Here is a 24,904-nt window from a genome sequence, read left to right on the forward strand (position 1 = left end):
GTGCAGGTGACAGCAAACCAGGGGTGGCTCCGCTCACGCTGCGTACACTCAACGCACTCGACAAACACTAAAGTAGTGCAAGGGAGAGGAATTCGGCATACGCATCGCCCACGTGGTACGATGTTCAATTCGGCTAGCAAAAATTTCGGGTGGCATTTCAGATGCTAAGTTCACGTGAACAAAGCTTGCTTTCTTGAGTCGAACGAGTAATTTCAATTCGTGCGAGGCGAGCTAATGAAGGAAGCAATGTGCAACACCTCAACACCACGGTCCACCAGGTTGTGTCCCTCAACGTGCGACAGGCGGCTTTGTTAAGCCTTAGGCCTAATGCGTCGCTACTTTGACAACAACCGGCATCCAAAAAAAAAAAAAAAAACACCCAAAATGGACACAAGAACAGGCAGCCGCGAAGAGACGTTAGCTCTGTGAGGTGGTCCTACTCCGCTCGGTGCACACAGCATCCGAGTTGACGGCGCCCACCGTCCCAGACGGTGTCGGAGCGCCCGGTGCCAGGCCGCAATACCAGTCAGCCCGTAGCGGCACCCGTGGCCCGCGGCCACCCGGCTCCCTGAGCCTCGACTTCCGAAGTCAAAGATATAGAAGAAGCTATTTACATAAGAAATTCGGACCACCCACGAGGCTTCCGTACTCACTCGCTTCAGGCTTGCCAATGCTCCGCGGGCGCTAGGCCTCGCTCTCCCAGGATGCAGACCACGTGGCTCTCGTACCGACGAGTGTACTTCAAAACACTCGCGAAAAGGCTTAGCATGTTGAAAAGTTCAAACACGCTACAGCAACCGTCGCCTCACTCAAGAAAGCACACCGCCGACACTAGCGATCAAAATCCACGCTAGGACTACGCTTCGGTTGAAACATCTCGAACCGAGCAAAACTGTTAAAATTATCGTCCGATGCCCCAAGAGGTCCACGTTGGGCAGCCAGATGTGGGGTCTCACATGTGCTCTTGGGACAAAGGAACAACAACGCAGTAGTGCAGACAATCAAAAGGGCATTTATTGCACCTTTCATACACTAATACATACCAGCCGAATTGCTACCAATAGAACATTCACACGGGCGCGCGACAAATCGAGGAAGTCCGACTCACCGCGACCCGATAGCGAGCGAATACGTTCGCCCCATGCTATGACACCATCGCCTTGTCGTTCACGTGTACAGTCACGCTAACGATGGCGCGCTCGAACGATCCGTGTTCGTCCATACCGGTGTCCTGCTCTAAGCCTCGCGCGACGGTCGCGCGAAGCGGGCCGGCGCACGCGCGAAGCGTTCGTGCGTGTTGGTCGCCGATCCCCAGCCAAAGAGAGAGCGCCTCCGACCTTTTTCTCCCAAGTGACCCCGGCGTTTCGGTGGCGTTAGCATCGCGACACTAGCGCCATCTCTCGCAACGCGCCGCAACCACCGCCGGTAGCCACGCAGAGAAGCCGGACTACAGGAGACATGCGGGGAAAACAACATCAGGGGACGCGTGAGAGTCGCGCATTCCCACACGCTGTTGTCTTTGAAATGAAGAAATCTTCGAAGCTCCTCAAAACGATTTACAGGCATTGAATCGGCGACAATGTCCATTCTAAGTCCGGATTCTGTTCACCAGTAATTCCTGATTCTTGGATATTTGATGTAAGTCATCACCAAGCACATGCCAAGAAAGACTTTTAGCTCTGGGAGTGTCAACCATAGGTTCTCTTTGCCCTTTTGTACTGCATACAAATTTGTTTGAAAAACAATGTGCTCCAGTAACGAGTCTGGAAATACGGCCAGAAAATAGTCAATCGGAAGTGCGCCGTGCACATTGACCCTATGCTCACCAAGGAAATCAGGAGGCTTTCCTGCATAGTCATTGTCTTTGTCAGCGATCCACGCTGTGATGTCCTTTCTTGCGGTAGATGTCCTCGAGGGGGTTCTTGCACCAGAGCTTGTTGAAGCGCCGTTAGCACGCACAGGCTTGCTGTCATCACTCTCTTCTTCCGAGCTGCTCGAAGTGCCGAGGTCGGTGAGTAGCTGCTCCCAGTCATCCGCCTCGGAATCGTCATCAGAGTCACACGACGAAAGGTCCAAAAGAGCATCAATTTCTTCCCTGGACAGTCCTTGCTTAGAAGACATCTTAGAAAAGTATCGTTTTTCCACGGTCTACAGAAGTGCGAGACCTATACACATCCAAAAACACCCGCGAAAGCCGACTCAACTGTGCACGTAAAGCGCGGGAAAATATAGGCGCTTTCAGCCCAGGGCTGGCTTCCTGCGGGTGTGCTTTTGTTTGGTGGTGCTGCATGTGAGGCTACACATTTGCATAATGTCCCCACTTGAGGACACCTGTTCTTTTCCTTCTATACAGCCCATAGCCGAGAAAAGAATGACAACGAAAGAAGCTGATATTATTCAGGAGTTGTTCTTTGCGCAGATATTTTTTATAGTTGAAAAGCACCATAGCCTGTCGAGCAATTATTTTTTGTTTTTTACGAACATGCAGTGACCTCAAACAAGCCTACTCACCGTTAGAACCTGGCGCTTCAAAAAACATAGACAGCCAGCGCCATCTGTGGAGCAAGTTAGGAACAATGGCGTGTCCTCAGTTGAGGACACCATGCGGCTAATGACTCGCTCCAAGCAACTGGACGACTTTTGCAGCAGGATAAGTATGTGTCCTCATATGAGGCCCGTATGCATGAGAGGGTTAACAAGGTGCTCCACAATGTCGCACTGTTCTTGGCACTCTTCAAAATCAAAAAGGACTGGCCACTGTGTAGGTATTACTTAATTTATCATATGCACGAAAAAGGGTTCCATGCTCTAATTACTGGGTCAATAACTACCATTGGAATAAACAAAACTTTAAGCTTCTGTGTTAGTAGTACTCCTAATGCACACCTACCAAATTTTGTGATTTCATCATAAAAAGACAGATTTTTAGTGCTCGTTTACTACGATAGTACCTGCGTGGCAGCAACAACTGACAGAACCAATATATCACAGCAACTGAATCTTCGACAGCCATTATGTGAATATTGCATTAATAAACCTCACAAACATTTCTGTTTGTTTGTGGCACAGATCATTGTTGCCGAGACTATACAAAGAAGAGTGCCTGTTCACAACCTCTACAGAACAATGTCTGAATTTTTTATAAGCAGTAGATATTGAATAATCAAAGAATTTTTAGTATGTTACAATGACTTTTAGTTGTTCTTATCTTCAACTGTAGTTTTTTGCGTTCTAAGGTTGGCCGGTCTGCTAATGCAAGGCACATTCAGGAAATGGCTCACTTGCAGCTTCAAATGTAGAAGTACATTAAGAAGTGTATAAAAAGAAATCACCTACTTTGAGTTGCTTGACTTGCTCTTTGTATTCTTCATCTTCATCAGAATCGCAATCCGGAAGAGGGTACAGCCGAATTCCATTTTCATGAATCTCGTGCATTATCTAAACACATACAAACTCAAATGTATTACACATAAAAGACTTCAAAAGTAGCTATTGCAGTAATTCAAGTTTAAGCACATAATTCTTCTCCAAACCTCGGACCCTCTAAATGCTCGGCACATGCTTAGAATGGAAGTCATCATATTCATTAATCTGTTGTTGCTTTTTCCATTTCTTTCTGAACTGCAGTCTTCAAAAGACAAAAAAAAAAAAAAAAGTTTAGAATAATGGGAAGCCTAAATTTCATGAATGTGATACATGCACCATGGTACTACGCATAATTTGCACATCAGCATTAGCCTTTATACATGGTGTTTCATTTTAGCTGCACCAAATTTTTTAAACATGCTTGTGGCAGATAGCACAATTATAATCCTTGATCTAAACCACTCGATGAGGCGGCCATTACTTCCACAAGAAATCAAAACACCTAACTGAATAATTAACTTTTTTATTAATTATTTTATGGCTCATCTTTCAATCTACGAATTAAAGCCACTGAGTTCGTAAGGCGTATCCACTTGGAATGAATTCTCAGGACTGAGTCAGTTTTGAGATATTAATTTTCAAAGCGTCCGACGAAATGCATGGGCGTTCCAGTTAACTTTGTGCTTCAATGCATAAAACAGCGTTTTCCTCAAAAAGTTAACTGAAACGCCCTAGCGAATTACGCGAATTATTCAATTAGGCATTTTGATTTCTCATGGAAGTAATGGCCGCCTCATCGAGTAGTTTAGATCAAGGATTATAATTGTGCTCTCTGCCACAGGCAATTTTTTAAAATTTGGTGCAGCTAAAATGAAACACCCTGTATAACAGTGTATGATGATAAGCTGCTTTGTCTCTTCTTAACTCTTTCCCTACCATGGGGAAAATAGGTGTTTTTTGTATGTTACGGCAGATGGTTTTTTCTGAAGGAACTACTGCACTCAATATTTAATGCAATACATAAGCAGAAAGAAAAATTAATGCACTTTTCACGCATAAAAGTTTTATTAACGATGTATATGCAAGAAAAAAGTTATAAATGGTTAAAATCAAGATTTTGCAATAAAATTGACAAAGTTTGTGAAGACACGCTTGCATCTACTAAGAAAAAATTTTTACAAAAGTTACGAGATATACAAAATATATTGCCGTCTATTAGGCACTATCTCAAAAAAAATCTGAATTTTTCATTGAACAGGTATTCTGCTACAAAAATTTAACTGCAAGCACTACAGTTGGGCATGCTGCGGCCACCGATGTTCCGGGCTGGTTTGCATCGTGGTCGCTTTCAGACTTTCAGAAGTTGATGAAAAGTCAACGTCCTCTGGCACGCTGCTATTCGATGTATCGACAAGATCAGCCACAGAGGCAGTGGAATCGAGATATCTGAGATTTCCCGAAGTGCGCGCGCCGTTTCCGGGGCCGGACATTTTTGCCGTTCTGCTTTGACGATCGCGAAACTTCGAAGCGCATTTAAAAATCACCGCCTGGCGAGAAAAAAGCGAACTTAGAAAACAAAAGTATAGTTTCTCCTTCTTCACGCCCGATAGCGCAGTATGTCCGTGAGTGGCGCAGAAGGTATTGAAAGCAGCGTTTCAAACCATAGATAGAGGTCTAACCATGCCCAAAGGGCGCGGTAGGGAAAGAGTTAAAAGAGCACAATGAATAAGCACAGAGTCAATATCTCTTTCAACATTTCTGACAATATTTATAGGCATAATTTTAAGGCAATACTAAGATACTGCCATTACACACTGTTAATAAAGGTAGTTTTTAAACAAGGTAATGAACAGCGCCCACTACGACTTCATTTTTCGGGGCATTAACATGTTCACAGTGATGCATTTGAAATTTCATTAACGTGTCACTTTGATGCTGCTGTGTTTGGCATCAGAATCTAAGATGGCAACACCCATGTGCTGAAAATCAAATCATACAGAGAAAGCCTGTACGGGCGAGAACAGAGAGGTACAGCCACACACAGTGTAGGCAAAAAAAGTGCAGATGAATAAAATGATACTCTGTTTTTTTCTCTGCTGTTTGCTGCTTTAAATATTAATTGTTGCAAGCAAAATGTTTTTTTCTCTGCTGTTTGCTGCTTTAAATATTAATTGTTGCAAGCAAAATTTTCAAGCTTGCTCTCAAGATTAATTTCAAGATATGCAACTAGAATAGCATACATATTTCGTGCCTACACTAAGGCTGAAGGCACTGCTGCTGCATCTTTTGTGACATGGTGCTCTAAAGCTTGTTGGAATTATATGACGCAGGCATACTGACCCTCCTCTTGAGATTCATGACTTCTTTCTTGGTCAAGGCATCTGCTTTGGCAATTACAGGAACTATGTTGACCTTATTGTGAAGCATCTTCATAAACTGGATGTCCAATGGCTTCAGACCATGGCCAAAGGGTGAAATGAAGTAGAAACAACAATGGACACGGTTGTCGGTAATGTTTCGCCTGTTGAGTCCACTCTCGTCACACAAGAACCGTTCAAATTGGTCTTCAATGTACTGAATGATGGACTTGAAGCTGGAATGAGAACCGGGGGCACACTGACATTCTTATGAAATAGGTTTGAATGCCAGTACTCTTGGAAAAAGATATGAAAAGTTATGAATGGTCTGGGAAAAGGTAGGCATGCTCACCAGTCTGTGTTGTCAATGGCATCTCCAAAACCTGGTGTGTCCACCACTGTGAGCCGCAATTTTACACCACGCTCTTCGATTTCAACAGTTGATGCATCAAGAGTCACCGTTTGCATCACTTTTGCTGTATTGAAAAGATGGCACAAGAATTGACCGCGTTGATCGTTACAATCGTACAAACTGTAAAATGGAGCATAATAATCGTGGATCAGCAATACATGAAGTGTATAATGAGGACCCGTACGTTATCAATGCTACACACGCTGTCTAGGGTTTGTGACTGTGTCTTAACTTCAATTGTTCCTAAGGTTACCAACGTTTTCATTTTCCGTGTCATGCATAAAGACTTGTCGATTCCGCTAGGCTTGTGCAAGCATGGTAATGCTCACCGCTGGCATCAGGAACATTCCGTTCAGGGTACAGATCCGTTAGGAAAAGGCTGTTGACTAGGGTCGATTTGCCGAGGCCAGACTCTCCTACAAAACAACACAAATTTTATTCAAGCTTTGGTATCACGAAGGAGGTAGCAGCAGCGATAAGCAACACATTCGAAGCTTACCGACAACCATCAAAGTGAACTCGAATCCTTTTTTCACGGACTTCCGGTGAACTTGGTTTGGAAGGTTCGCAAAACCAACGTAACCAGGCGTCTCTGGGTTGGAGAACTGGAAGTACGAAATGTGCAAGAAAATCATTTCGTAAATAGGAAAAGCGAGGTGACAAAGGATTCTGCCTGGGTAATATCGGCATGCGCGACTTGAAGAACAACACGTCGAGGTAAACAAGCGTACCAGATCAGGAAAACAAAGAACATCAGATGGATTTCAACGCGGTGCAAGAAAGATTGTTACAGTATGTGTTAACAAGACAACGACGCATTTACGAAATAATGCGTGTTCCCGAACGCAGTTTCATCACTTGGCAAAGGAAACAGCGATGAGTCAACCGAGTCGTCTTCATGTTAAAATGGGAGGTGTTCACCATTTACCGTTTTTGTGTCTGACGACATACTTGATGTTAGGGTAAGAGAAGGATCTCACTGATGGTACAAATTTCGTCAAATAAATGGCTCTTGTTGAAGGAGAAACTTCGAAACCCGTGAAGTCTGGTCACACGAACCGGAAGATGTTTATAGAGAGCGCCATGACAGATGGGTGGAGGCTGTGCATCATCTCCGCGAGCTCACGCTGCGCGCGCTACAGTCGCCACAGCCGGGCGACGAGAGCGACATTTGAATTCGGTTTCGCAAAATTCACGGTTTCTCTGCACGTCATCTACGATGTATCGCCGATCAAAATCATGCAGGTAAGAAAACGATCGTGCATTGAGCCTTCTACTGAACATATTTCCGGTTCCTAAGAAATATGTGTGCCGTGAAATTGATGGTACAGCCAGTACAGCGTTTCACTTTTTCAGGAAAGTGCCAGAACGCACGATGACAAGAAGTGACATATTTAAACTTGTACAGGGTATTCGAACTAGGAAGCACAGAGACACAGCACCTGCAGATGAATTCTCTGACAAGTCGGAAGAATCGCGGTCGCAAGACCCTTCCAGCGAGGTTGGTAACCTCATAGTCAAGTTTCGTGTATCATACGCAGGCGTTCATTTTCTTTGCCTTTCAGGACCTTGAAAGTAAAGAGACGAGGAGCGGCGTGAATGTATGCATATTCCCTTGTAACAATCCAATCGAACACGTAATTGCAGAATGCTATAGACACGCCAAACATGGCCGGGGTTTATCAACAGAAAATTCGCATTCAGCTGGGAGTGAAGAATTAAGCTTGTCTACGTGCGAAAACCTCTTGGTAGGTTCCTCCCTTATACATGTCACTTGTCCGCACTGGGACACTACTCGCAAGACAACGAAAGTACGCTTTTTGTTGTTTTCTTTCAGAGCCAGGTAGCAAAAAAAATAGAGGAGCTGCAAAGCGAGATGAAACTCTATCAGTCTCATAATGAACACCTGAAGAATCTGCAACAGCAGTACCACCAGGTGAGCATCATAAAGCGAGTCGGTACTCTTGTAGCAAATTTAATGCGGTTATTGGATATAGAAGTTACCCATGTGTATCAGGCAGGTTGTTGTAAGCATGCAACTGAAAACAAACTTCAACCTTCAGTCACCCTCAGTGATCAGGTAATGAGATGTGAGATCAATGCAATATTCTACCTCGTTACTACATGACATACATGCTGATAGTTTATCTGTGGGCATATTGAGAATTATTGCAGTTAGTAGGCAATGTTGGCACAGGTCAAGGATATGCTATCATATTTTGCTCAGCATTTGTAATAGTAGAACAAATTTGATGAAAAGGTAGCATGGCCTGGGGAGTCATCCGAGTTTGCCATATTCTTTACCTTCATATTGTTATTTGTTTTGTAGTTTGCATGTGTGGCTTCCTGGAAATAATTTTTCTGGTGTTTTATTGTTAAATGAATGAGTGACCTAACCGGATAATCTAAAGAGAGTAAAGCAGGTGCTTATTCTGAGCAACAAATGTCTTTCTGCAAGCCAATCACTATACCTACTTGTTGGATAAAAGAAGTCAGTTTGCTGACTTATACGGATGTCAAACAGCGCACTTTTGATCGCTATCAAGCCCGATCAGGATAGAATTTCTCGGTTGTGATTGATTTCTTTGCGCAAGCTGCGTGAAGGAGCCAATCGGAACCGAGAAATTCGATCCGGATCGGGCTTGATCGCAATTGAAAGGTGGTCGTGTGACACCGGTGTTAAACATTGTGGCTGTGGAAAATGATGCCTGTGCGAGATTTTATACGTAAGATTGCAAGGGCTAAGCGTGGTAAAAAATAAAGCAGGAGCCAGACATTTTATTTCTATAAAAAAAATCTGCACTTTTATCATTGATATAATTTTGTGTTGGAGCAGATGTGCAGAAGATGTGGATATTTTGCTTACTTTACTAGCAGTAAACTGTCACTCTTGTTGACTTCTGTTATTTGTCATCAATTAATTTGTTCCACCTGTTAATTAAACTGTCTGTGTAAGTGCAGGAATTTCCTTACATTTATATCAAGGAAAAAAGTGTTGTTTAAATCTTAAAACATTGTATAACTAGATGATGATGAGCAACACGAGAACAAGGTGAGAGGAGGAGCCAACGTTTTGACAAGTGGACTTGTCTTTTTCAAGGCGTTGAAAAAGACAAGTCCACTTGTCGAAATGTTGGCTTCTGCTCTCACCTTGTTCTCGTGCTGCTCATCCTCTTGAATTTCCATCTCCCGCATTACCCGTGTTTTCCCTATATAGAACTAGATGAGTTAAATTGTGAGCATTAAGAGTTATGCTAGAGGTGCTATCAGTGATGCTTGTGGAGTCTATGCCTCCAACACTTCAGGTAAGTCACTTGGCACATGCATAGAGAAGTGAAAGAAAGGTCCTGTCTCAGTCATGAATGAAGTCTGGAATACAATGCTGAAAAGGGGCTATGGAACAGTGCAAAAGTACATTCATCACAGATGTGCCAGTGGGCATACTGCTTTGTGAGCGAGCTTCTCTAGCAGGCAACAGCTTATTATTGTGCCCTCTTTTAATCTGTTTCTGACACCCATATGATCATTGCATTCAGCTGGGCTCACAGAATGTTGTTTTATAATGTACCCTCAAGAGCAAAAGTTTCGAGGCCATGGGGTCATAAAAAAATTTAAATATCTTGTGGCACCTTCATGCCTAGGCTATGTGGAATTGTCAGTGCAATGCATTGGTAAAACACACGGGTATGGGCTGTACTACTTCATTTCTAACTCCAATTCTGGGCTGTGAAAAATGTTAACACTATCTCTGGTCTCTAGACTATTACTTGCAACTGCACACTTTTGAGCTACTCAGTGCAAACTAGCAAACTTGTAGTGCATGTACAAAAGAAACACCAGAGTGACTGCGACAGGAAAAGTGTGAACTCACAGTTAGCTTTATTGGACATTCATGTGAGAGTTAAGCACAACGTGCAGAAACAACCTAATACAAAAAAAGGAAGAAAGAAAGAAAGAAAAAAGAAAGACAAGGCAATGCTGCATTTGTCTAGGTTCAAAGAAGCTGTTCAAATGGCAGTATTTGCCACTTCATAATGTAATGTAAGTAATGTTCATAAGTAATGTTTTTACCCGCCGGAGTGGCTCAGTCAGCTAAGGCGTTGCGCTGCTGAGCGCGAGGTCGCGAGATCGAATCCCGGCCCCGGCGGCCGCATTTCGATGGAGGCGAAATGCAAAAACGCCCGTGTGCTTGCGTTGTAGTGCACATTAAAGAACCCCAGGTGATCAAAATTAATCCGGAGCCCTCCACTACGGCGTGCCTCATAATCAGAACTGGTTTTGGCACGTAAAACCCCAGAAAGAAGAAGAAGAATAAGTAATGTTGTAATGTCACCAATGTTGCAAAGCAATTGATGGTCTAACATATATAGACTATGGTTGCCGTCCAAGTGCATTCAATGTTTCTGAAAACTGCTTTTCCTCAATGATATGTTTCACAAATCCCCAAAGCTCTTACAAACTGGAGTTGTCTTTCAGCTTACAGGTTTGAGTGGCTGTATATTCAAACCCTTCTATAACATATGGATCTGCAAAGATTCATTTTGTACATTTGGTTCATTGTAATCAAGCACATATACAAAAAGCACTCTGCTATTATCCAGTAGTCACAGGTTCACCCCAAAGCAAACCAAAAAATGCACTCTGCAAACTTTGGTAGTGAAGTAAGGCACTCCAAGTTAAATAGACTCAGTATAGACTTTAACATTATCACTTAGCACTATATTTTAAGTAACTACATTAATTTAATTGTGGTTCTTTAATATAAAGCATAATTTGTTGTTCTTGAGTTTGTTGTGACTGTTTCACTATGCTGCTGTTTATAACAGAAAGTATTGTTATAAGTACTGTTATAACAAGAAAGTATGTCGATACAGTTAGGCTTGGCAGTGGTGTTTTAATAGCATGCAAGTCACAGCTTCATCTGTTTAGGTGGGAACACCTTGAAACGTACGATGGATGTTTGTGGCTAGAGGCTGGAATTACCAGCATCTGATGCCGCAAAGTACTTTGTTGATTGTTATTACTTTCCCCTGAGTTCTAATGCCCATGTCTTTATAAGCCACTTTAGATTGCTAAAAGATTGAATTGACTTTTCAAAATACAAAGTACATATTTATGGAGGTTTTAATCTGCCAAAGGTTCACTGGTGTATAGGTTTAATTGGAAGCAAGTGTGCCCTAGTCCATGAAAAAGTGGGCTTTTTTGGTGACTTTGTAAACTACAGTGGCTTCTGTCAACACAATGTGACACCTAGGCCGGTATAACGTAAAACTACTCCAATCTGTTTTTGTTCCAAATCTGCCATTAGCCATCCGTGATAGATCAAAACAGCTCCAGCTCTGCCCAAATGGGCAGCCGTGGTACCACGCCCATATGGGCAGCCGTGGTACCACGCCCATATGGGTGACATTTTTCATCTTCCATTCTCAATTTCCTTTTATCTGTCTTTTATTCAGAGTCGAGATCTTGCAATCTCTTAATATGTGTATCGTCGCGGAGACTACTGTGCTCTCCACAGTTGCCTTCGCAGCTGGAATTGGACTAACTTGTTACATAACACTGACGTTTATTCATTTGTGGACCAGCTTACATCAACTGTACAAAGTGCTATGGAAGAATGTACACCAAAATGCTTTATAAGAAATAGGAAATTCTCTGACTGGTTTTCGCATGAGCTGAAATATTATTTGCATAGGAAGCAACGGTTTCATAAACTTATGAGCAAACGAACGACGAATATTGGTACCAAAGGTTTGCTATTTGCCAAACAGTGCTCAAACGAATTTTATGTTGCGATGAACTACGTTACCATGAAAATCTCAAAGTTAATTTCAAAACTGACCCTCATACTATTTTCTGGCGCTATGCAAGGATGCAAAGAAAAAATTAAGTAAGTTCAACTGTTTTTAAAAATGCTGGTATGATGTGCTTTCAGCCAGAAGATATGGGCACCTTCTTCGCTGAGCACTTGGGCTCCTGTTTTTCTTTGGCATTAGCCCCGATAGATGACGTCACGCTGGCAGATGGTTCAGGCTTTTTCTTTCTTTGTTGTCACTGAGCTCGAGGTTTGCTGTTGCATAAGAAAGCTGAAGGAGAAATTTTCGACAGGGTATGATGGCATTCCTAACTTTATAATCAAAGGTTGCATAGAAATCTTTGTTCCTATTTTGACCTACGTGTTTAGTTTTTCTTTACAAAGTAGGCTTTTCCGTCCAAATGGGAAACAGTTGTAGTCCCTGTGGGCTGGTGACCCTTGTGACATGAAAAACTTCCAGCCTTTTTCTCTTCTTTCAGGATTTTAAAGGGAATTGAAACGGTAATACGTGAACGATTCTACGCATACATTAAGGGCAAGATTTCTGCGCTTCAACATGGGCTTGTACAAGGCAGATCGGTAGAAACTAACAAACACTTTTCTCAGTTACACCGCACTGGCTGTATAACCGCTGTGAAGTGGACACAGTGTACTTTGATTTGACGAAAGCTTTTCACAAAGTGTTTCATCAGCTACTGCTCCTTAAACTGCACTAAAATTTCTACTGCAAGTGGTTTGAAAGGTACCTTTCTAATCAAGCAAATTTGTTGAAATGTTTTTATAAATTTTCCAGCCCATTTACATCATTGTCGGAAATGCCTCAAGGCTCCAATTTAGGACCACTTTTGTTTTTGGTGTTTGTTAATCATTTGCTCTGTTCTGAAATTGAGTCACATACTTTGATGTTTGCTGATGATTTAAAATTGTTTAGAAAAATAGAGTATATGACTGATGACTGATATAATTTGTGGGAGGACATTTTCTTTATTCATCAGTGGTGTGTTACTAACAGACTTGAAATTAACGTGGAGAAAAATGAGTGTGGTTCCTTTTACCAGAAAGTGTGTGCAGATGCATTTTAATTACACTTTGTCGAGTGATAGTATTCATCGTGTGCTTGATGTCTGTTAGCTTGGGGTTTATGTAGATTCAAGGCTGGATTTTCACATTCAGTATCCTGTATTGTGAGTCGTACCGTGAGGCATTTAGGTTTAATATATAGACTTGCAAAGAAGTTTCGGCATCCTGATTGTTTCAAAACATTGTTCTGCGCACTAGTCAGTCTGCGATTAGAGTTTGCTTGTGTGGAATTCTATTAGTACCCATCAAAGTAACTAGAAGCCGTCCAGCATCGATTCGTTCACATTTATACTACGACAGATATATTCGTTGGCGCCAATACTATGACTACTCAAGCCTGTTAGTGGACATTAGTATGCTTTCTTTGCGTGACAGGAGACTCGTGCGTGACCTCAAGTTCTTGCAGCGAGTGACACATGGGCTGATTGATTGTCATGTGTTGTTAGCATCGTTGCAGCTTCGGATTCTGTCACTCAAAACCAGCAGGTTTCGACGTGTTTTACCCTAATCTTTCTCTAGCTTGCCCCATGAAACAGTTGCAGCAGGTGAACAATGCCAATTCATTTGACATGGATATTTTCAGTTGAGTGTCTGTGTTAAGTTGGCGCACAGTATGCTTGACGTAATTGAGTTTAGCAAGCACATCTTTTAAGTCTCTTATACAAACTCATGCCTTGTATATTTACTTTAGCGTGCAATATTGCTAGAAATGCTGTTCTGTTTTCATATTTTATTATTGCGATAGCAATTATATGGACTCTCCAAGCACATTTCTATGGTGGTCATGGTCGTCGCTGTGAGGTTCCTAGTAAAGTCCAAACACGGTAACATCGTCATCGCGCACCATATGCTGTATGTGCGAGTGAAAGCTTGCAAGGGTCAAACGACAATTGCGGCGCAATCTCGCGCGTGCGGGTGCGAAAGGCTGGGCAGAAGTGTGCTTCTTCTGTCGTGCCCGAGAAACGGGGGGGCGGGGGGGAGGGTTACTCTGGCGACGGCTGCGCAGGCGCCGTATCTTGAAAGCGATCTGCATGTAAAAAAAGTGTGTCTCATGCGCGGGCCACATCTTCAAAGCGATCTATGATGTGGAAAAAGTGCAACTAGTGCCGGTAGCTTCGAATGCACTGTGGTTTCAACGTTTAGTTCACATTGAAGCGAGAGACGGCACGAAGGTCAATTCACTCGCTGCTGCTGCCGCGCCTCCTCCATCCAGCGTTTTGACAGTGTGTTTCCATGGTCATTGAGCGAGATGTGTTCATGTTTACCTGCGCACGTGTGACACTGTGCTTGTTAATTTAGTTAGTAAGCGAATGTTTACGAGTTTATATGGCCAATAAAACTACTATCCTTAGATCATATAGTTGTCTACTAATTTGCTATCGCAGTCGATGCTTCGCCTTTCGGGCGAAACTGCGACATTTTTTATTTTCATACTCTTGTATTTACTAGCAGCCTGTCACCAAGGCTTTACAGCTGTTGTCAGGAACTCAAATAAACAATAAAAAACACGCCTCTGCAGTGATATTAGCAGTTTTGTATGGCAAAGGTTGTTTCTTATTATGCACTGTTATTCAGTTATATTGTGGAGGAAGCATTGTCCACTGGTGCAGTAATACTAAGAAAAAAGCATATAGAACCCACATTTGTTAATAATAATTACTGGCATGCTGCTACTATTAGCAGTTTTGATATCTGTAGAAAAACTGTTGACTTTTCCCACTCACTTCATATTTATTTTAACATTTGTACAGATGTTGAGCAAGCTTCAGAAGGACAAAGACGACTTTGAGGCACATAAGGAAAAAGAAACAAACAAGCTCAAAAGCGAGATTGAAGAAGAAAAGCGAAAAATTAGGTGAGCTTTTCTTGCATATTTGTGGTTACTCATGACACGATACAGCAGCAGTAACTTACTTGAACAATACCAAAGTAATTTCTTGCTTCATGTCCAGGACACAGAGGCGCAAGCAGAACCTCAGCACAGTCATCAAGGCAGAAACGAAATCATCTGCTCCAGCTGCTAAAGATAAGGTATATTATCTTTAAAAGCAAACTTTTAGAAATGTGTCTATGTATGCAATAAAGTCATGTCTTGATTTTCAGAATGTGAATAAGGAAGCACAGAGCCAGATCCAACGAAAAGTCAATCTACTGACGAGTGAGAATGGGCGCCTCAAAGACAAGCTCCAACTTGCAGACCAGGAGAAGGATTCCTTGAAAGCTATGGTGAAAGAACTGGAGGAGCAAAGGATCGCTCTTCTTGAGAAGCTTGAAAAAATGTCTGAGCTGAAGCGATATCCAAGCTTAAATGAGCTGGCACTGTCACCAGCATCGCACTTTGTCATGCCTATGCTCATACCTGCGCCTAGCTCTCCCTTTCAGGCTGATGGTACTCAGTTGGCATTGGAAAGTGCACACGGAGATAGTATATGCATGGAGGCCAAGAACTGCAAGGAAACTGCATTTGACTTTGGTAGCACACTGAGCCTGAGTGGCACACCTGCAAAAAACCAGCAAGAACAGACATCCGAGCCATCGGTTGTCATTTCTGCTACTGTTGTCACGCGCCTCTCCCTTGACAGCTGCCTTGTGGGCAGGAGCCCAGTAGCAACTAGTTCTTTAGGCGTTTGCAACAAGGAGAATTACACCTCTGCATTGTGCAGCAGTGATAGCCTTCAGAAAGAAAAGTCTGCCCACAGCCAGTCCTCCAAAACAGTAAGGTTCGCTGCAGACATACAGACAAGCCAGAGCGATAGCAGTGTATTGGACAGCATTGGTAGAACTACTGTGGTGGACTTGCAAGGTGAACATGTGCAAAGTGCCTCAGATGAGTCTGCAGGGCAAGGACTGGGAGAGCTATGTATAAGTTACAGAGAAATCAATTCAGTCCAGAAGCTACGTGAAGTACCTTTCACAGAAATGCCTGTAAAAAATGACAAATTTCCAGATTGTATCTCAAAGGTGACAAAAGTTGGATTGATCACTAAGGAAATACTGACCAACACATCATTCAAAAGGCCTTCAGCTGATGTTTTGCACTGGAATGGAGCATCTCAGATGGGTCTGCACTCTGATAAGCCTAGTTCAGTGAATACCACCAGTGAAGAGAGTGAAAAAGGTGCTAATCAAGGTCTGCCTCTGGTTTCCGGTTTGGTCAGGGAATGTGAAGTTACAAGAAGAACAGAGTATAGTGAAGGATCTGAAAAAGACAGATGCACAAGTGCTGACATTCAGGCCACAAGATGTGACCAAACAGACTTGGAATCCTGCCATGGGTCTGAGCAAAGTCAGTCATCCCGTAATGAGGAGCAAATCACTGAAGAAACTGACAAGACATATTGGAAGCTGGTTAAAGAATCTCAACACAATGGACACACAGGCAGTGATATTAATGTCTCAAAAAATGGGGATCACTCAGATTGGGAGTCTTATGAAGAACCTGAGCAGGGCCCACTTGTATATGGTACTCAATGTGCAAAGGACACAGAATGTTCAGAGCTAAAAAGTACTGAATCTGATAATGAATGTACAAGTGACATCACTGAAGGGGGTGCTCATCATGGAAGCCTAAATACAGAGGAAGCTGGAAACAGCCTCCGTGAGATTCTTCAGAAGCTAGGACCTAGCGACGGCTCGTTGCAGGCTCCAAAGGCAATGTCACAGTGTTTTCTGCAGGACCGCCAAACATCTCACTCTGCTAATCGTTGGAAAAGGCCAGCCGATTTAGCAATGGTGTCGCATCGCTCCACAGACAGGAAGGTTAGCTTGCTTATTAAGAAATATACTCAAGTAAGCACTTCAAGCGAAGACACTAGTGGCTTGCCAGAGAACACAAGAGCACGCAAATCTCAGTCTGCACAGATTCAGTCTTCCAGCCTTATGCGTGACCACAGTCCTGATAAGCACAGCAGCCGCACATGGGCACTAGATTCCAATGGTCATAAGATGTTACTCACTGTTTTATCCAAGGAGATTGACCCATTTACTCAAGTCATCATCTACAAGTTTCAGAATGGGGACCAAAAAGATCTGCATCCTGATGGAAAAGTGGTAAGAACCTTGAAAGCTTGCACATTATGTAACATTTGTTTGCATGTAGGTAAGCAAAAATGTGTCCTGTGCAGATTTGTCCAAACATTAGCGTTATTATAATTTTGAAGCCTCACTGGGGGCTGCCATTATTTCGTAGTCTTAAGCTGCACTCATAACAGAAGTAAAATGAACAGTGTAAGCAGATCCTGTACACATTGTTGTGTGGTTCACTCAATTTAGCACACATAAAAAAAAAAAAAATCAGTACATTCATTTCACTTCAGCATAAACACTATCAAAAATGAGAGCAAAATGTTAAAACAATTATCCTGGAAAGTGAGATGCTATTGTCAACACAAAAGCTGCAAAGTACTGTGGATAGCTGTTCTATGTGGAATTCATGCTGTGGTCAATGTCTTGGTCTACAAGTAAAATATGCCATGTTGAGACGAGCACTTACCCAAGACAGGCCCATCTTGTGAAACTTCTGCTTGAAGTGCTACCAACCTCCAGCTCTGCACCCCAAAATTAAATTTGCCACTTCAGTTGTTGTTCCCCTTTTATTTTATAATAGTACAGTGCACCATAATGACTATGAATCAATCAGTGGTGCCACTGACGAACTGAGACTTGGAGCAATTCTCGGAGCAGCAAAATCTTAATTTTGGAGCAGTTTGGAGCACCCAAATACAGATCTTGGACCACTTTTGAGCTAATAAATGCCAACTGCTGGACATGTCCTAGGCTATTTCGAACACTTACAATTAAGAAGCACTATTCCAGAAAGTATTTGCTTGTTGTAAAACAATGCTGCTCTGCCTCTGAATACAAAAAAGGGGAACCGAAATTTGAGTATCCCAAAACGCCAAACCTGTTCACACAGCGTGCTGTAATTAGTTTACTTCAAATTGAGTGAAGCTGTTAAGACATTGCGTTTTATATTTCATGAATATTTCATTGACAGCTGCCAGCTTAGCCATTTTTAACAAGGCTCTAGCATAAGTAAAACATGTGGCTAGACTCAATTTGTGAGCTAGGCCAGCCTTGACGAGCCTCTTGTAGCACTCAAGCATTGCTTTAGATGACACCAGAGTTGCCAAAAGTTCAATTCAGTGCATCCATTGATTCTACTTTCGTCTATCTGTGGCGACAGCATAACAATGGTAGAGATACAGACTTACCAGGTCGTAGGCAAGCCTACATGCCGTGCAGGAACGCATTGACAAACTTCAGCTTTATTTTTGCCGATCCCTTTCGGGATACTTTCACTTTTGCGACATTTGGCACGACTAGCACCGAACAATTCGCCAGATGATAGCGTAAGTGGCACAGTGCCAAGAATTCCTTTGCTCGTAGACGCCGACACATCTGATGCTTCTGACGCAAAATTCCTATGAAAGTGAACGTATCTCCGAAAGTGATCATCCGAAAATACGGGACTTTTTTAGCCACTCGTGGAATAAAGTCACTTGTCTTATGGCTAATTTGGATATTTACAACTCCCGATTATTTGGACATTCAGGCAGTCCCCGTCGAGCCTGAATTATCGGTCGGTGACATATAGATAATGTGAAGTTTGATTTATAAAGCCACTTTAGTCATGTGCACTGTGCACGTCTACAGACCACTGCTTCCACACACATAATGCAGTCGCTAATTTTGGTGCACTTCGGCACAAAATTGTGTTTTCTTATTAAGATTGCACAGGAAATCTCATTTGGCACAGGAGTGGGAGCACTGATCAGTGAATGTAATGCAGCTGATGCTCATTGCCTTGTTTTTCTTGTTTAGGTCTATCACTATGCAAAGAGTCAAACTGTTCACACAGTTTACCCTTGTGGCAAGAAAGAAATAAAATTTGTCAAGTAAGTCTAGCTGCAATATTTATCATCACGTTTCTTACTTCCTAGAAGGGAATTGAACAGCGCTTCAGACCGCATGAAGTAACGACAATAGACACAGCACTCACTAACAACCAGTGTTTATTGCAATTGAACGGTAATATATAAGAACGAGGATCTGCGCATACGACAAAAAGACAATCATCTCAAGCCACTATTGTCAGCAGCCAGTTACACATTGGATAGATATCTTAGTTCACTGCTGTACAGAGATATAGAAGGCATGCTAATACAATAATCGTCTTGGTATATCTGAAAGGCCTCGCTTATCGGGCACGTTGCTCTCAGTAGCATCCTAAAAATGTGCACTTTTCAAGAATTCGTTAACAACCACATTTTTTACAATGTTCAGCCAAATGACTGTCAATAGGCCACTTCCTATTTGTGAACTGCATAACAACTTGGCACATATTCTGAAAAAAAAAACAGGCTCGTTGCTGCTCTTTGTTTTTGCTTGTTTGAATGATATCCACTGCTAATTACACACTAAGCTGCACCCTAAAAGTCATGCTTACATTAGAGGAGCCCTATTTTTTTCATTGGAGATGTTCAAACAAAACCTCAAAATTTTTAAATGTCACCTGTCCCATATTGGTATATATATTGTTATGCACACTTTCTTACACTAGGAAGTCTTTGCTTTGCACCTTTTCCAGCCAGATAGATTGGTGAAAGTTGGTTAACAAATATAAATTATATTAACTGAGGCCATAAAATGTTTGTTAAAAAAATTTAGTATTAAATTGCCAGGAAATGAAACTAAAACTGGTTTGGTGGGAAACTGTTATAGTGAATTATTTAGAATGCTCCGAGGCTTTCCAGTATTTTTTCTAACCTCAAGAAAATCAAGTTGAAGATGTCTTCTCGTATGAGCTCAGTCTCAACGTAACTTGCATTACTTTTCTTTTTACCAGTGGTCAAGTCGAGACACATAGTGGGGATGGAAATGTTGAGGTGACGTACCCAGATGGCACAGTGCGTCGAATCTTCTCTACTGGTGAAGAAGAACAGAAGACACCAGATGGCATCGTGGCTCGTAGACTTCGAGATGGCACAGAAACTATCGACTACCCAAATGGCCAGAAGGAGGTTCGCAGTGAACTGTACAGGGTAATAATTCTTCCTGAGTGTCCTTGCATGCCAAGCTAGATGTTACGACTACAGTCGACTCCAGTTAAATCAGTCCTGACAGGACCGACGAAACTGGTCGAATTATCTGGCGAGTCAACACGCCGTTGCTTTGATTGGCAGTATTTGCTCTAAAGTTAGTTTCGCCGCAATACCACAGTGTTATACGCTGAAGCATACCAAGTGGGAAAAGGTGCCAGTGTTACGGGACATAGCACATGTTCCTTAATTTACAGACGCACATGCACCGTCTTCGGTCACAGTACGAGCATCAAGACACTAATAAACTTACTGGCGGGCCTTCAGAGTTTTAGATAGACCCCCGCTCTTTTGTTGACTTTTATTATCCCCTCGACTTGGAGGTTTATCTTACCGCCTTCCTTTTCGCTAGCTTTCCCAAAACAGATGGTTTTTCTCCACTTCTCGGTGCACGGCGCATGAGCGCACCTTGTTAGTGGTCTCATATGGCGGGAGAAATGAGGGCTCAAATCACCACAGCAACGTCAAAAACAGCTCCGAGTAGCTGCCAGTATGCTTATTAGGCGTCTAGGTACTCGTACAGTGACCGACCAGAGACAGTGCATGCACGCCTGCATAATTAAGGAACGCGTACTACATGTCCTGTGACAGAAGCCCCGTTCAATTCTTGATATGCTTCACTGCATAACACTGCTGTATTGCGGCAAAGTTGACCAGTCAAGTTCGAATTATTAGGCGAAGGCCAATTCTAAGAACGAAATAACGGAAATTTGGCCTCATATAAATGTATGGGCGCCAACCGCGATCGAATTAACTGAAAGATCAAATTAACAAAGTCGAAATAACGGAACTCTACTGTACTACCAAGCCAACCAATGCGTGCTTTTAAAGCGAAGCATTATATGTCTAGGGGAAATGCGTCTTTTCGTCGCCTGTCCTCAGAAAACTATCATCATTAGCATTGGCTCGACTGTCATCGTCTTCCGCAGCTGGCTCGTTGGCGCCCCTTGGGTTGCGCTCGTGCCACTGCTCCTGCGTTCATCGTCGTCGTCTTCCACAACTGGCTCCGTTGCCGCTCATCATTCCAGCATAGAATTTCACTTCTCTTCTGTCGTCGTAATGGAGAGGCCGCTATGGGGGTATGAGCCATGCTTCTTAAGGGGGTATGAGCCATTCATTGTCTTAGGTAACCGACAGATTTAATTTTGAAGCAATTTAATTTTGAAGAATCGCATTTGAAGCAATTTTGAAGAATCACAAGCGGGAATTTGACAATGGCGGACTGCGGGCATATCGTCAGTGACGTTGTTCTCTCCGTCACAGCCGAACGTGTGCATAACCTCATTAAGAAACACAGACGTAACCATTAATAGAGAAATACTTTAATGAACCGTCGGGATTAACCCATTCATAAACACTGGGGCCGCACGTTTCTGCTTCACTGGTTAACCATCTGCACGGAGTGCTTGGGTGGTGATTTCCTTTTTTTTTATCTTATGCGAATTCGTTTCATACTTTCAAGGAAACAAGAAACAGTTGCAAAAGGCCAGCTGGCTCTAGGCATTTGATGTTAGCAACGGATCATTGAATATCATCTGTTGCTACGAGCTCTGCTTAATTTATCAGTGCTCTTCATCCTGGGCAGCTTTTAGAGCAGATGCTCACCTGCCGGGGTAGCCCAGAAGGTATGGCATTTTGCTGCTCAGCTCGAGGATTTGATCCCAGCCACGGCAACCTCATTTCGATGGGGATAAAATGCAGAAACACTCGTGTACTTAGATTTAGGTGCATGTTAAAGAACTCCAAATGATCAAAATTAATCCAGAGCTCCCACTGCGGTGTGCCTCATGAACGGTGTACCTGCGGTGTACCTACCTGAATTGTTGTGGTTCTGGCACATAAAACCCCAGAATTTAATTTAGTTCAGATGCTAGTTCAGAGGGTGAAGCTCTGTCTGATGAAAATGAGGTGACAACGGTTAGCCACTGAATGAAATTGGAATATGAAATATTGGAGGCAGGTAGCTTAATATTATAGTTCAATGCACTTACAGGTGGGTCAAATGAAATGTTTGAAAAGCACGGTTGCTTATGAAACTTGACCATGGTCGCGTTACGAGGCGAAATTAACGGAACCCAACAGTATTACACAAGGTTAAATATTCATACCAGTGATGTTAATCCTTGTTCCAGAGTCGATACTACCCAAATGGCACAGTCAAGACCGTTTACGTGGATGGGAAGCAAGTTACCAGGTATCCCAATGGACGAGTTAGAGTCAAAGAAGCTGACGGCACTGTCAGAGGCTAACAGAAATGAGTCGATACTCTCCTTCATCTTTACCACACTATTTTCCCATATATTGTATTGTATATATTCCCATACTGTATGGCCAGGACATTGCCTCTTGAAAGTTTTAGTGATATTTATACATGTGCTGCCCTTTAGTATTTCCAAAGTCAATAAATACAGTGTAAATGTAGCAAAATGACATGAAAGCCAGTACCTATTATCCTTCAATTTGATGCACAGACTTCCACAAGGGCTCCAAAGGGTCACAGTGCTGTGCTACGTACAATGCAAGTGCCCTCTCTCTCTCTTTCGTCAAGTTGCTGATGCTTGACATTCCTGCTCGTTATCTTCACTCTTGTTCAAGTGACATGCATAAGCTTTGGTTACATCTCGCCTGATCTGACTTTATTTCTGACCGGCACATTGAAGGTTATGTGTATACTCTGTTTCAGTAATTCCTCACAGCAGAGCCAAAGCTATGAGGCCTGTGAGCACAGATTCTTGCACTGTGAGTTATAGTGCAATAGTTCGGAACCTTTTGATTGACTAAATGGCCTTTACAAGTGGGCTCATTGGCAGTTGTTTACTTGGAAGCTTCTCTGCACGTTGCAGCTGCGGTTGTTTGCATGATTTGTAAAATATTTATTTCTGAAAATAAAGTCCTCTGTTCGAGTGAAGACGCGCAAATAAAAAAAAATCAGTTAAAATAGGCATTAACTTGCATTTAAAAGTTAAAAAAAATTATTTGCTTTTACACTGGTCCAATTTAGGTGCACTAATCGGCACAGCCTCAACATTATGGAGGGCTCCCTCCTGGGTATAGTGCTTCGTCGTTTGTGAAAATATCGTCTGCAGACTCCCCTGTGCGGTACCGTTCTAAGCTGCTCTTTTGCATGAAAGGAATAAAGCAGCTGGCATTGAATGTGCTTGGAACAGTGCAAATGAGTGCGGTAAAGGTTGCAAGCACAAACTCTGTAAGTAAGAGAATGGCTGCACTTATGAATGTCAGCGAGCGCACCCTGTACAAGTGGATGTTGCATAAGGAATAGACGAATGGTACCGCCATCTTCTACGATGTTACACGCAGGCTGAGCACTACTTCTGAATCCTCTGTATATTAACTACAGTCAACGACTGATTTTCTAGACACTCGATAAGTCGGACACCTTCGCGGCACCGTTATGTACCCCATAGAAACAATGTATAAGAATGTCTGAAATTTAAGACGCAAAAACCTTTTGCCGTCCGTTTTCAGGACTTTTTGCCATGACTGCAGGTCCCTAACGGTGTTATCAAAGCCACCACCGCAGCAATGTTAGGCTTAGCAGCTTCGACGCTCACTACCAACACTACCAAGCTTCTTGCTGTTTGGTGCCGTGTTTTTCATTGAAAGAATTCATCGCTGTCAGCAATAGCACCGTCTCCGCCTTTGTAATCCTCGCCAATGGCTTTAAAGCTCGTAAAGCACGACGCGTTGCATAATGCCGGTTCCCAAAAGTCAGTTTTGCCTCAATACAACAATGTTACGCGGTGAAGCATACGCTAAGTATTCCGGTGAAGCATACCAAGAGTGGGAAGAGGCAATTGTAACGGGACACAGATGTATTTGCACGTGTGCAGCCGCTGTCTCCTGTCACAGTACGAGCACCGATACGCCTATTAAGTATACTGGCAGGCCTTCAGAGCTATTTCGGACCTGCCTGTGGCAATTTGAGCCCTTGGAGGCAATAAAATGCATGCATTCATTTTTCCGGACATTTTCGCGACCCCTAGAAAGTGAAAAAAATCAGAAGTTGACTGTATATCTGAGACACACGCCGTGCACGCCTTTTTGGTATTGGCGCAAATTTTCTACTGCTGCTATCACAGCAGCAGATCTCGCTGCCAGTTTCAGTGTTCGTGGATCCTTTTAACGATTAACGCTTCGCCGACGATCGATTAACGCTTCACCGCCTGCGCTGAAGCGATCGCCGCTAGCAGAAGACAAGGCGTGGAAGAACGCCTTGTCTTTAAGGTGTGTTCACCCTCTTAATTGGTTGGAGACGCCTGTAGCTTCCACTATGCTGAGAGGAACTACTGAAACAGAGTCATCATGGACGAGTTCAGCGACTGATGCCATGGGTGGGTCCACTGCCGGTGTCCAGAGCTTCTGAAGTTATTCGCGAAGAATCTCCCGAATTAGATCACGGAGGGAGTTCTGACTGGTAACGGTCATTGCAGCGGAGTTGATAGGAGGGCTGGTGGGCAAGCGATCATACTGCCTGCTTCTTAGATGGAGTGCACGTTCAATACCAGAGGCTTTATATGGCTTCCTTTATAAAATCAGCCACGTACTCGGTGGATTGCGCACAAGTCCGGCAAAGAGTTCTTCTTTTACGCCACGCATAAGGTAGCGCAACTTCTTTTCCTCAGGCATGTGATGGTAATGGTGCAGTATTAATGGTGCAAGTGCCACTCATGCGTGGAGAGTCTCCAGAGATGAAAGAGACGCACAGTACATTTGCCTGCAAAAACAACGAAGCCAAGTGGACGGTCTGCTCAAT

At 43.0% G+C, this 24,904-nt stretch overlaps 2 protein-coding genes across 7 annotated transcripts in view; one reads left to right on the forward strand and one right to left on the reverse strand.

Moving 5' to 3' along the window:
• Nucleotides 1-7,226, reverse strand: part of LOC119446831 (septin-1) — a 610,438-nt gene extending 603,212 nt beyond the window's left edge. For both annotated transcript variants that reach the window (XR_007466176.1, XM_037711393.2), the window contains exons 1-6: nucleotides 7,064-7,226; nucleotides 6,635-6,740; nucleotides 6,465-6,551; nucleotides 6,076-6,199; nucleotides 5,707-5,959; nucleotides 3,337-3,438 (exon numbers count right to left, since the gene is read on the reverse strand). Coding sequence is in view for 1 of the 2 variants with exons in the window: in XM_037711393.2 (XP_037567321.1) it covers nucleotides 3,337-3,438; nucleotides 5,707-5,959; nucleotides 6,076-6,199; nucleotides 6,465-6,551; nucleotides 6,635-6,740; nucleotides 7,064-7,084 (693 nt within the window). In the remaining variant the exon portion in view is untranslated. The remainder of the gene's footprint in view (nucleotides 1-3,336; nucleotides 3,439-5,706; nucleotides 5,960-6,075; nucleotides 6,200-6,464; nucleotides 6,552-6,634; nucleotides 6,741-7,063) is intronic.
• Nucleotides 7,141-24,385, forward strand: LOC119446826 (uncharacterized). Of its 5 annotated transcripts, XM_049664442.1 has the most exons (11): nucleotides 7,256-7,380; nucleotides 7,492-7,636; nucleotides 7,701-7,736; nucleotides 7,825-7,883; nucleotides 7,973-8,071; nucleotides 14,782-14,885; nucleotides 14,983-15,061; nucleotides 15,116-17,080; nucleotides 18,854-18,927; nucleotides 19,878-20,073; nucleotides 22,263-24,385. In XM_049664442.1, the coding sequence occupies exons 5-11, from the start codon at nucleotides 8,012-8,014 to the stop codon at nucleotides 22,377-22,379; spliced, it is 2,595 nt and encodes an 864-aa protein (XP_049520399.1). In that variant the 5' UTR covers nucleotides 7,256-7,380; nucleotides 7,492-7,636; nucleotides 7,701-7,736; nucleotides 7,825-7,883; nucleotides 7,973-8,011; the 3' UTR covers nucleotides 22,380-24,385. The 5 variants fall into 5 exon arrangements, with proteins under 5 accessions (XP_049520397.1, XP_049520398.1, XP_037567316.1 ...); XM_049664440.1 differs by having other exon boundaries at nucleotides 7,141-7,380; nucleotides 7,544-7,636; nucleotides 7,701-7,883; nucleotides 22,263-24,383; XM_049664441.1 differs by having other exon boundaries at nucleotides 7,141-7,380; nucleotides 7,544-7,636; nucleotides 7,701-7,883; nucleotides 15,134-17,080; nucleotides 22,263-24,380.
• Nucleotides 24,386-24,904: the final 519 nt, after the last annotated feature.

The sequence above is a fragment of the Dermacentor silvarum genome, chromosome 3 (genome assembly GCF_013339745.2).
Source record: "Dermacentor silvarum isolate Dsil-2018 chromosome 3, BIME_Dsil_1.4, whole genome shotgun sequence".
Taxonomy (NCBI): domain Eukaryota; kingdom Metazoa; phylum Arthropoda; class Arachnida; order Ixodida; family Ixodidae; genus Dermacentor; species Dermacentor silvarum.